The sequence below is a fragment of the Eutrigla gurnardus genome (genome assembly GCF_963514095.1).
Source record: "Eutrigla gurnardus genome assembly, chromosome: 8".
NCBI lineage: Eukaryota > Metazoa > Chordata > Actinopteri > Perciformes > Triglidae > Eutrigla > Eutrigla gurnardus.
In genome coordinates, this window is record NC_139922.1 from 10,034,394 (window position 1) to 10,048,036 (window position 13,643).

Consider the following 13,643-nt stretch of genomic DNA (forward strand, 5'->3'; position numbering starts at 1 on the left):
CAACGAATGTGCCATGCACGGTTTCTATCTACTGCTCAAATGACACGATTCGTAATAAACTTGCGATTATATAGGCTAATGTGAATGGCATTATACATTCCAGATACTTGTTCCTGATTAAAGATTTTGCTATTTACTGTATTGTTAGACACTAAGGTCCAACCGCCACCAACTACAAACAGCAGATGGCATTGCTGTACTTCATAGCAAGATCACTAACTACAGGCTGCATTATTTGGTTTACTTTTTTAATGAGTTTACATTTCCCCCGTGTGTTTCATAACCTACGAACATATTACATTACATTACAAGAAACTGAAAAAGTAATGTTTTGGTGTAAATTATATTGTGACTGCTCTTTATATGTTATCAATATCCATTGTTTGGGGGGGGGGGGGGGGGGGGGGGGGGGGGGGGGTGCTGGAGCCGATCACAGCTATATGTTATTAATATGAATATGATTATTGTGAATATTAATATGATTATTATTATTTATTATTAATAATTAATATTATTATTCGCGGTCAAACAAACAAACAAAGAGCAGGAGGATACCGAAAGTTAGTCCTCTCTATCAAAATAAAGGTTTCGAATGTGTCATTTGGAAAAATATGAACTCTATCACAGCATAAACATGTCATGTCATGTCGTATTATCCTTTCATTTAATCACCTGCCCTCAACAAATGATAGTGAATCCACTAATGTCCGGTGTGCATGTGAGTTACTGTAATTCAGAATGGTGTGGAATCAACTTTATTACAGCCTCTGTTTTTCTGACTTGAGTCTTTAAAGATTCTTATGGCTCATAAATAATTTTAATTATTGGACAATTGTAATAAATGTAAATGCATTTGGTATGAACTCTCTAAAGTAGGAAATACTATTCTCTTGGTCACTTTACCAGTGCTCCTGAAGCAGAACTGGTCTAATATAGACTTTAAATCATGGAATAAACTAGTGCCTAAACTTCAATGCTTGTTCTTTTTTTGGCGTTTACCAGTGAGTGTTTTATTTTGAAAGAGATAACAGGAAGCTACGTATTCGCTACCGTGCCCAGCTAGACCGCTGTGGTTGAGTGGTCGTGGTTGGTCAGTGTTGTCACACAGCATGAGACCAATCTGTGCTCGGATCATGCGAGCATGGGAATATTTGGAGGAAAAGACGGTTTGACAGCTCACTCGAAGAAAAGGTAGGCATGCAATTCCCTGCGTTTCACCCAAAAGAAGAGCTTACTTCACTTACTGCAGCTGTTTTATGAGGCTTGAATGAACGTGATCGTGTCAAATATGTCCACACACAAGTCATGATGGGAGGTTTTACACTCGTGATGAGAAGCTATGGCTGTGCAGCAGTAAACACAGTAATGACACTTATATAAATACTAATAGAAAACAACATCACTTTTATATCACAAGAAAAGTTAAGTGACTTTAGGAACATTATGAGGATTATAAAATGTAGGTAAAGAACTCATATTAAGGTCACTATAAAGTAAACATTGACTGCTACAGTCACACTGAAGGGTATTATATTATTATTAAAGAAATATAAGAGTGCCAACATTTTTTTCTTTTTGCTGCAGAGTCGTAAAGTGTATCATTGAGGATGAATGCAGGTTGAGGGAAGGTCACACCCTGAGTTGGCTTGATGCCTGCTTCTACAGTTGCAATTCTAGGTATATGAATAGAAATAGAATAGAGTTGAATGGAGTGTCGGCGTGATTATCTCCACTAATATGAAACACAACAGATGGCCGATGAGCTCTTGGTCAACATACAGGAGCCCATCACTGGGCCAGACCAGTTTTGCTATGTGGGCACAGTGAGTTAAAAGTGAATGGCGTGACTGTAAGGATGGGTAGTATTGCAGCGATTTGACTGGAGGCTGATTCGAGTCACAGAGCCCCCGGACTCAATCAGCTGCTCATACTTTTTACTTTTTAAAGCAGAAGTCGTGGAAGTTTTTGTGTAACCTGAGGTGAAGTAGTTGTTATGAATGAAACCTAATTATTTATGACGGATGGGTTCATCCCAGTGATCCACATCCAAAGCAGCAACACGGAGTAAAACAATGTCGGGGGCATGGCAGTATAGATGCATATGGCCACGTTGAACCTGCTCAGCCTTCATGTGCTTACAGGTGCTTTGTTATCGTCTCTCTGAATTTGCATTGCTCCTCTGGGATTTTCATTTACTTTTACATGCACATTAGTAATCACCAGTAAACCTTACAGACTGGCAGGGATGGATCTCTTTATACATGTGCCTGATCCACACAGAAAAGGAGACCTGTATATACGTATCTGTAATCATATTCCTTGCTTGTCACTCTTTTTAATAGAGTGACACTCACTTTAATTTCACCGGCAGAAGCTGTTTCCACGTTTGCTTTGTGTGTCTCTATCTGTAATTGGCTCCATTTCAGCGGAGTGTCTTCAGGAATACCCTTTACCCCCTCCGCCAAGTGTTGCCAAGTTGTAATCCTCACGCCCAAGACATCGATCTGAGACCAGCTCCTTACTTAACTTTTGAATGCCTCAGAATGAACGGCTGGTCTCTGATGGTCTGACTGGCCGTGGGAAACGTTCACCCCACCCGTGCCCCAGCGGGTCTTTGACTGGAACAGCCTGCTCTTGCCAGGCAGCTAACAGTGTATTAATAAGTGTTTTGGCAGCTACTTTGGTCCCAACCCCCAACTCGCTGTCCATTCCCCCCCTTCATAACACAAACAAGCCAACCAACCCCCCCCAGCCCCAGCCCCCCACACACACACTTCAAGTACCTAAAAAAACGTGCTTATTTTAGGCTCGGGGGGAGATAACTGACACGCCAGGGTTGCGTACTAATAATTGCAGGGGTTTGTCGTTAGAGTGGCAAATATTTCCTATTATTTTGCACAATAGGACATGAACAGAATTATCCCGAGCAAAACACCAACTCCCTCTATTAGTATTTTAATTATAGCTATTTGTTGCTCTTTAAAGACTGCTTCATCAACGAGAAGCATCTTGTTGATTCAACATGAAGAGAAAACATGAGACAAAAGATGGAGAAACGGAGGGAAAAACCTGAGACATGAGAATAGATGCTTCAGTGATGAACGTGGTGTCAGGCTGACCATATCTGAGAACTGTGTCAGGGTGTGCTGGCTCCCACACTGACTGACGGGTGGGGGAGACGGCTGTAGTGGTGCTGATGTTTTTCCCTCACCAACGCCTCCAGGCTATGGCAGTGGATTGACGAGTTAAGGAGACGCCGTTGTGTTCATATGGTTTGATCATATTGTGTCTCGGGAGCGATGCTTCTATTCTCTGTTTTGTTTTTATAGCCCCGGGGATATATATTAAATAATAAAACAAAAAGAAACCACATGGCATGGTTCCAAGCTGGAGGAGCTATGTTTGGGTCCGGCTATGGGAAAATAACCAAGTCTGTAAACACTTAGACATGGACAGCTCAGTGCGCGGCACTTGTAAGTGATTTACAGGATCAGACAGTGCTAAGAGCCCACTTTCCACAGAAAACACTGGACTTTAACACATAGGACAGAAGATGTACACTCAATCATAGTAGAAAACGGATGCAGAGCCCCAGAACTGAAGGAAGGATGTCCAAAAACGTAACATTGGACTGTGTGTGCTGACCAACTCAGGATAAATACCCAGTCTCAGCTAGGAGACTGGATCCAAAAACAATCGTTCTTTGAAGACGCAGTGTATCCTTTTGTCTTCTCTCCCCCCCCGTCGGCAGGTTCAAGTACCCTGTTTGACCTGTAATTGAACCTACTTGTGGTTGTTACATGGTTTTGTGTGTTGACTGCTTTTTGACACCAACTCTGCTACATACTTGGCTCACAACGGGGTTTTTTTTCGCCCTAGTGAAATGGGTGGAGCCTTGTGAGAGAATTATTTCCCAACGTTGCAGGTTTACAATACTTTTTAACTATTTTTTGCTAATTGGCTCACATTAATCACATGTCCAACAAGTTTCAAATCTTTATTTGTCAGTTATAAATAATTCTGTGGTAGACATGTGTACACTCATGATAAAAATGAATGCACATGGATGTATATGATGGTGTGTGCAGGACAGGTGTACCACAGCTGATGTTTGAGCAAATGAAATACAAACTGCCAACACTAGATTCATTAATACAATCGCACGTCTCCTGTAGCAGATACAGTAGGCTCTCATTGTAATCTATGCAACTCAACTTCAGCTCAGCGGTCAGCAGTTAATGGAGTTATCAAACGTTCAATAAAACATGTTTTCAAAAGGTCGGACTTGCTGCAAACACAAGATACATACAGTTGTAAATGAGCACAACTAATATTAGGCTGATGGGTCCAGCAGTGGGATTAGCCATGGACATGCACATATTGATCAATTATTATTATTACTACCATTATTATTATTATTATTATTATTATTATTAATATTATTATTATTATTGTTATTACTAGTCGTAGTTGGAGGAGTATTATATAATTATTATTAATATTAGTAGTTGTAGTAGGAGTATTATTACTATTATTATTTTTACATAATTATAATAAGAATAGCAGTAGCAGTAGGAGGAAGAGTAGTATTCTTATCATTCTTATTGTTAGCAGTTGTATTATTATTATAAATATTTTATTAAATTTTTAATAAAAATACCTGTTTTTGTGATCTTATCCTTTTTCTGTTATTTTGAATATACATTGAGTCTACTTTGGTCTTATGAAATCTGCTACATAAATTAAACTTGGCAGAGATACTTATCTATAATGAAAATAATGATACATTCAGTCCCTGCTTCACGTCTGCAATTTTTTATTTAATTCCATAATAACGACCATTCTTTGAGAATTTGAGTGTTCTTATTAAATGGCTGTGAGGTCGTTTCCCTCTGTCTCTATTTGTGTGTAACAATGGCTTATTTTTAACCTGTTGGGCTGTTTAGATGGGCGAGGGGGGGGGGGGGGGGGGTGGAGGAAGTGGTTGCATGATGACAGAGGAAGATAATAGCATCCTTCTTAACCTTCATCCTTCCTCTGTCTTCACACACATACATACATACACACACACACACACACACACACACGGATACTGTGTTTTTTTCGCCCCGGACAGCTTCACGAATGAGCTCTGACAGTTTGATACAAGAGCAGTTTATTACATGAACATGAAATAGCTGAAGAGTGAATTTATCACTGGATTCAGAGCTGAATTTTAAAGTAAATCTCACTCAACTACATTGTAAAGTTGTAATAATTTGCAAATGGCTTGTCTTTTATTATATTATATTCATTTTCACCTGGGTAATTGTGAAACATATTGTAATCATTGCACCTGGTCGAAAGTGATTACGGATGCATTTAAATAAGAATAAACAGAGGATTGTGTCTGAAAACAAAATATTCCAACTTTATGTATACAGTATATGTATATGTATATATTTTAACTTGACAAACATCAAATGTGTAATTCATGGTAAATCCAAAATCCAGAAATGTTTTGTCTCCTGCAGTTTTTTCCGAATGAAGGAAATAAAGTTGACAGACACGCTGTAAGGAAGCCACGTTTTAGAGCATACATCCCTGAGTCAGGGGAATTCATAGTGCTGGAGGTACTCTACTTAAAGGGACAGTTCACCTCAAATAGTTTGCGTTTTTACACAGGCAACTCATCACAAAACAATCTAGATTGATAAATAGGAGATGAGAGGAATTTTTGAATTGAAAAGTATTCATGAATACACTATTTCTTTGTAATGTCATGAACCCTTTTTTCGACCTTTATCTTGTGGCCCTGTGTAGGGGCTTGACCCCTGGGTCGGCAACCACGGGACTAAACAACAAGAAAAAGATAAACGCTATCCAACCTGGCTAATGTAATGAGAGAAGAAATCAGTGGAACCAGAACATCTACTTTGAATACTTAAAGTACATTTGGCTGATAATAATTCAATACTTTGAAATCAGGACTTGTGAAGGCTGGATTGGATACTTCTTCCAACACTAATAGTATGTATTGTACTTCTTAGAGCTTAGTAGATCGATTAGTCTATGTACACACAATTAATTATCATCAATTCAAAATGTTGACATTTCAATTGCAACATTTCTTCCCAAATGTGAATAGTTGCTGGTTTTATTTGAGGACTTCTCTTTGGAATTAACATCAGCCAATGACTTGATAGTGAACAGGATTGTTAGTTGCTGCCAGAGTTTGTGGTTTGGGGTCTGCAGAGACTTGAAATGTATGAGGTTCGACCCATTGCTTCTCATTCTTGGTCAACTCTGGAATGATTGGCCGTGTGTTTTTGCTCCCTTTGGATTTTTATTATATCTCTGCGATACACTCTCGTCTGTAGCACAGCACTCAATTGTTCCTTTGAGTCGTACTTGTTTTGACTTTATTAAAAGTGTATCATTTAATAATAAAATGTTCTTTTCTCATTTGCTGTTGACAGCAGCAGAAGAATTCCAATCAGCTCTCAGGGTTATTTTAGGCCCCACAGTTGTTTTTTTCTCAGTTAAGTTTTCAGTCCAGGCTTTTGTTCGGTTCTTAAGCATATGTTATCCCTGTGTCTCAGATTAAGTTCAATACTTCCCGAATGCAACAGAATGCAAATTTAACACGTCCCTGCAGCAAATATCAAATTCCTTCCACCTTGAAAAAAAGAATTCTATGGCAACACATGCATATTTTTACTGCTGCTCACACTGTACCTCAGGCAATAACGACCTCTGGGGTCGGGACAAACGTCACAGCAGCATCTGCAGTCCATTTCACTGGGTGCAATGGCCAATAAAGCTAAATCTGGTTTAACAAAACAGCAATGTTTGGCTTTCCCATCATCCCATGGTCCCATGAGAGCAGCATGACTCTCATGGGGAGGTTTAAGGATGAGGAGTGAAAGATTACATAAATGCACAGTCATTACGGGATTTTTCCATTCTGGTGGTCACTAACCAAACATAGAGACATTAGATATTTTTAGCAGATACTGTGGAGTTGATTGAATATATTTAAATGATTGAAACAGGTCTTTGGGTCAGTTCCTCAGATTTTAAAGCTGAAATTAAAATGCCTTAACATAAGAATGAAAACCACTCACAATAAGTTGATCATGGTGAATTTTCATTGTTGGGATAAACACGAATATAATCATGAGTGATGAAAAAGATGTCTAGCTCATTATCCTGGTAGAAAGGAAAAAATACAGGACAGAAAAATGACAAATGACGTGAAATGTTCATATTGTCCTGACATCCATCCATCCATCCATCAATCTGTAACTTCTAACGGAACAGAGATGGAGAAGGACTCAAGCTAATCTTTTTCCTGAAACATTATGGCCCATCTGTCTATCCTGTTTCACTCGGAAAGACATCACAATACTGAAGCTAGGTTCTCTTGAAACGCTGTTTCTGCTCAACTTTAAAGGCAATCATTTAATCCTAGGGAACATGTAACAGTCATACTGGGAGAAATCCAGTATACCACAACAGGTACCAGTTTTTCCACAACAGTTCCGTTTCCAAATGGAAAAATGACTGTTCCTTGGACATTTTCCAAAGGTATTCTGGGAAATGTAGCACGTCACTAATTGATTTAGAGGGTGGTGCAGGTGGAGAGAAAGTGGGCGTGCAGAAAATTCCAACAGTTCATCAGTAAACAACTTTCCATCCATCCATCCATCCATCCATTGTCTACCACTTATCCTGTATTCAGGGTCACGGGGGGCTGGAGCCAATCCCAGCTGTCATTGGGTGAAGGCAGGGTTCACCCTGGACAGGTAACCAGTCTATCACAGGGAGACATGTAGAGACAAACAACCATTCACACTCACATTCACACCTACGGGCAATTTAGAGTAATCAATTAACCTATCCCCATCCTGCATGTCTTTGGACTGTGGGAGGAAGCCAGAGAACCCGGAGAGAACCCACGCTTACACGGGGAGAACATGCAAACTCCACACAGAAGGAGCCCAAACTTGACCCCGGCCCGGGAATCGAACCCAGGACCCTCTTGCTGTGAGGCGCCAGTGCTACCCACTACACCACCGTGCAGCCCGTAAACAACTTTGACAATAGATAAAACATTACAGACTGCAGATACTTAACCATTGGACGGGGATGAAAGGCTGGAACGCTGGCCTAACTTGTTGTTGTTTGTTGTTGCCAGGAGTGGCTTTTCTGTGCCAGACTGCGTCCAAGTGAGCCTCATTAAAAAGTGCCGTTTGTATTTAATCACATGAAGCGTATGTTGATATGCAGATGTTATGTCATACTGTATTCATATTCGACCTCCCAGCAAGAAAACATTGTACAAATAAATGATTTATTTTTAATCTCTAGTTTAACAATAAATTCTAAGAAAGATTCTTTTTTTTTGGGGGGGGGCAACATATTTATTTTTGAGTGTTTAAGTGTGTTTAATTTCCTCACTTGTGACTTGTCTCCTTTGGAATGCTTCTTAATATAAAGTAAAGGACCCCAAGGCTCAAACAAGTCTTTACATTCTTTGTTTCTGGCGTGCAGGTCCCTCAAGATGCACTGTGAAAAAAATATTAATCTTCTTTCCATTAAATATCTTATTAATTTAATCAGAATAAGTCTTTGCCTTAAACCCTTGTGAAGTAGCTGTTTAACCCAATCAGAGGAAACTGTTGTTTGGTCACATCTTGATTGTATTTTTTTTGTTCATTCCAGTATTTCTCCAAAACCATTGGACTGTTTTGTCATTGTGCTTGGTATCTGTGTTGCTTGGTGTGTGATTCATGGGAAACATCACTTACCTTGAGTGCTCCGGTTGCTGAGAGACGCTGCTGCAGCTCTCGTCAGTTGGTTTCAGCACCCTGCAGTCGCTTCGACAGCAGATTGAAGGCATTTTAGAGTTGGACGTGGATTTTTGAAGGCTGATACTATATTTTATGATTAGGGCGGGACCTCTGTTATGGTAAGTGAAACCAATACTGTCCCTCAACCTTGCATTCTCTCTACTGGCCATCAGGGGGCGGCTCCTCTAGTTGCAAAAAGAAATAAAATTGTATAGAAGTCTCTAAGAAAATGACGCTACTTCTCACTTGATTTATTATCTCAGTAAATATTGTAAACATGAGTTTATGGTGTCAATCACTAGTTTGAAGTCTTCTTCAATACAGCATGATGTTCATTGAGTATATTATTGTCCATTTAGAGTTAACTAGACTAGCGTGGGTACCATTGTGGTTGCTACCACGGCTTTGCTACCATCGCTACCAATGCAAATAGCATCTAAGATGACCTAAACACTTAGCTGTAAAGTTTACCTTGAATTATGGAAGCTTTGATAGCAGTTGGAGCCGGATACAAGGTTACCTCCCCTCCAAAACCATCACTGCATCCACCCTCTCAACCCTCTCCAACTGACAATAAGACCTGGATGCAAAATAACTTTCTCTCTGCTTCACCCTTCCTCACCGGTACCCGCTCCATAGAACACATCACACCTGTCCTCTGTGAACTTCGTTGGCTTCCGATTAAACACTGAATCAACTTCAAAATTTTACTCACCACCTACAAGGCCCTCAATAACAGGTCCGTCTCTGCCAACCTGCTGCATGTCCCCTGGACAAAGCGCCAGACTTGGGGTGATCGAGCCTTCTCACTTGCTGCCCCCACCCTATGGAATTCACTTCACTCCCACATCAAACTCTCCCCAACCCTCTCTTCTTTCAAATCTGCACTCAAAACACACATTTTTACACTAGCATTCCCCACCTAACTCCCACCTTCTTCTTCAGGTTTTAACCTCTGTTTGTTTTCAACCCTTAATCAAGATTTGTTTACTTAGTTTTGATAGGGCAGTATGTAAAGCGACTTCTAGTACCATAAAAAAGTCCTATTTAAATGTAAATGATTATTATTATGGGGGGACAATCTACACTTGTGTGCGATCCAAGATGGCGATGGCCAAAATGCAGAGGCGGTAAAACCGTAAACCACAGACAACCGTCCACTTCTTATACACAGTCTATGTTCCTAAATACACGGGTTGTTTCTACAGCTGTTACCAGACAAAGTGTTCCAGTTTGTCCATGACTGTTCTCAGACCATCTAAACATCATCCTGGAGAAAGAAATCAGGACTCCTTTAAAGGAAAGTCCAGAGATCAGGAGATTTATCAACCAGCAGAAGCAGCAACATTTACCAGTGATTTATGTTTTGACCATTGGCCGTGGTGCTATTTATACTTAAGCAGACACTATTAAACATATAGTGAGATGGTCAGAGACCTAGAGGAGGAAAAATACCATTGTTAAACAACTACTTGCATACTTGTAAACTCTACTCAAACAGAAGGAAATAGTGTATATTGGAGAGTACTTTCTGTATGTGACTGAAGCAACATGTGGCTCAGTGATTCTTAACAGTTTTTGGACAATCCAAATCAATAATAATCAGGCTTTACATACACATACACTTGTTAATTAATTAATTGCTTGTTTTGGTTTTCATGTGTTAACGGAGGTTAACGGATAGTAAGAAAAATATTGAATACCAGGAGTCCTCCACCAATTTAGCATTCTTATAACATTGACTGACTCATGATGTTACAGTTGGATCTAAATCACAGCAGCAGAGTCTGACTCTGAGCACACAGCCCCCTCTGGATCCACAAAGAGCTTATACAACTTTTTGTCATATGTAGTATTCAGACTCTGATGTTCCTCTAAGCTCCACTTCAAGGGTCACTGTCATGTGGGTGATTTAGGTGTTATTTTCGCTTATCCCTTTCCAGAATCGAGGTGACTGAAAGGACATGAAATAAAATGTTAAGCAGAAGGGCTGGACAGAGTTAGGGACACACACAGACTCAACGTGAGACAGAGTGACTGAGATAAATGGTGACAGACGACAGTGTCGGAGAGAAACAACAGAGTAGGACAGAGGCAGTTTGAGGGGGAAAGACTTTCAAAGAACAGCAAAGAGAGGAAAACACGAGATAATATGAGAAGGAGTGAGACAGTGGTAGAATGTGCGAATAAACTCCGATATATGTCCCAAGATTTATCTAGATGCTGAAAACCCAAAGTTTAGACACACTAACTTTGTCATAACACATTTATGTTGTAAATGTGTTCATGGACCTGCACTGTGTAAAGTGGGCTTCATTTGATTGGCATTACAAGGTCAACTATAAACCTAATTTGAACTGTTTGCAAGTCGTTTTCCTTTCACTGTGATCTTTGTGTCTCTGCACTTTCCTCAGTTAATCTTGTCAATGCACTTGTGTTTTTGTTACTTAGTATTTCATACGTACCCGATGTTCTTGATCACTTACTGTGATGCACTGTGTACTGATTAGAGGTGTTGGCCCTGGACAAAATAATGGACCAAGGAAGTGACAAATGCAGCAGCCTTTCAGCTTTATTGTTCCCAGAAAACAAAGACATAGCAAACTACTTGGCTGCCGTCCTCAGATAGACTGCGTGCTGTGGCCGTCGGTGCCAATGGCATACAGCGAGCGCTGCCAAGGTATAACAATGTGTGTGAGCAAGCATATGTGACCTTGAACGTCCAATGTCCTGATGGGGTACAATACATTGTTAGAGGCAACTGTGTCCATAACAGGCTTTCATTGTGTGGTTCTTACTTGAATGGAATTGTAATTATGACTGAATGTCTGTTTGTAGGTGTTTGTGAGTCTGACGTGGACACAATTTAAATATTGTTTAGGCTACTTGATGAGTTAAATAAGAAAAAAACGAACTATGAAGCTCTACATACTCCTTTAGCGCCACTTTTGCACATGTCAGTAACGCCCTGTAAATATACGGTATGGTTTCTATAATAGAATAGAAACCATTAGACACCATGTACGAAATGTTGATGTTTACTTTTAGTTTGACACAGGATGCAAAGGATGGTCTCCTGAGTGAAAGTCCTGTGTTTTGTTTGACCTGTCCACCTCCACCCCTGCTCATGCTGTGTGAACTATCTTTCTCTTCATACTGAGTCTATTGCTCTACGACGCCTTGGCAGCGAAAGCGGGTTCGGATGGACGAGGTTGAGGTGGACGCATGGGTCAAGCACTGGACTGTCACCCAGGAGACTGCCGTTTGTGTCCCATGTGACACCAAAAGTCTGTGTTGAGTTATTTAAAATAATGTAGGCTATGTAAGAAGTTACGTAAAAGGTTCCGAACCCAAATCAGGATCTTTGATTTCCTAAGGTTACTGTTCAGTTGTTTCAATGGGGCAGCATGTCATTTTCCACATTATGTAGCAACACCAGGTGGTCAGTTCACAAACTTCTGTAAGATCACGTTGGCTGTGTTGTTTGGCTGGAAACTATTTGAAGTAGAGATGTACCGATCAATCTGCTGCCGATCAAAGCCGGATGTGTTTCAGCTGATCGCTCGTTATTGTGATCAGCCAGTTAGACTCCATCATCCATTGTCTACCGCTTATCCTGTATTCAGGGATGCAGGGTGGCTGGAGCCGATCCCAGCTGTCATTGGGCGAAGGCAGGGTACACCTTGGACAGGTAACCAGTCTATCACAGGGCCGACATGTAGAGACAGACAGGTAACCAGTCTATCACAGGGCCGACATGTAGAGACAGACAACCACTCACGCTCACATTCACACCTACGGGCAATTTAGAGTCATCAATTAACCTATCCCCATCCTGCATGTCTTTGGACTGTGGGAGGAAGCCGGAGAACCCGGAGAGAACCCACGCTTACACGGGGAGAACATGCAAACTCCACACAGAAGGACCCCGAATTTGACCCCGACCCGGGAATCGAACCCAGGACCCTCTTGCTGTGAGGCGCCAGTGCTACGAATTCACAGTACATTTATATTTAAATCAGAACTCCACAGACACATATTGCTACATGTTAGGTGTCAAGTTTGTATTCCAAGGATGTAAAGTGGGGGAAAGATTTAAGGTGTGCTGCAAGAGTTTCAAAGAGTTTTAGGAGTCTTCCTGTGAGAGACTCACACGCTAACCTTTGATCCGATGGAGATTTTGACAGTTTTAAGATGGTCAAACTAGTTTCCAGGGCCCGGTTCAGAACACACACCGGTTCAGAACACACACAGTCAGACCCTCTTGCTGTGAGGCGAGAGTGCCACCCACTACACCACCGTGCAGCCCCCACTTAGACTCATATTTGTCATTTGTTTTGCTGCTCACATTTACATGTGTTGCCGCCACATGATATTTTCACATCGACAAAAACAGCTGCAGAGGCTTTCACTTCACACACACACAACACACACACACACACACACACACACACACACACACACACATTTTCACATAAAGCTCACTCATTATACTGTAATTCAACATTAATGGAGGTTCCAATGATGTGCATTGTGGTGGGTTCAAGCTCTATTCGGTAAAACTGTGTATTGGGAAAGGATAAATTATAATGCTTTCCTGAAGTCAGTTTACACTGACTTTGGAATTGTTTGGATTTTTCAGGATAGTGGTGAAAAGAAAAGTTAATCTGGAGCATTGCTGTCATTATAGTCATTAGAAAGAAATCAGGGGAAATACTCAGCAGGACAGAATTTTTAATAAAATCAGGCCAAGAAAAATACAATAGGTGCATCTCTGATCTAAAGATCAGATGAAAGGCCTTGAGAACA

At 40.6% G+C, this 13,643-nt stretch overlaps 1 protein-coding gene across 1 annotated transcript in view; it reads left to right on the top strand.

Moving 5' to 3' along the window:
• Positions 1-1,063: 1,063 nt before the first annotated feature.
• calcrl2 (calcitonin receptor-like 2) overlaps positions 1,064-13,643 on the top strand; it is a 30,127-nt gene continuing 17,547 nt past the window's right edge. Inside the window, exon 1 of the mRNA XM_084014493.1 lies at positions 1,064-1,191. Within this exon, the coding sequence (XP_083870619.1) occupies positions 1,142-1,191 (50 nt within the window). The 5' untranslated portion in view covers positions 1,064-1,141. The remainder of the gene's footprint in view (positions 1,192-13,643) is intronic.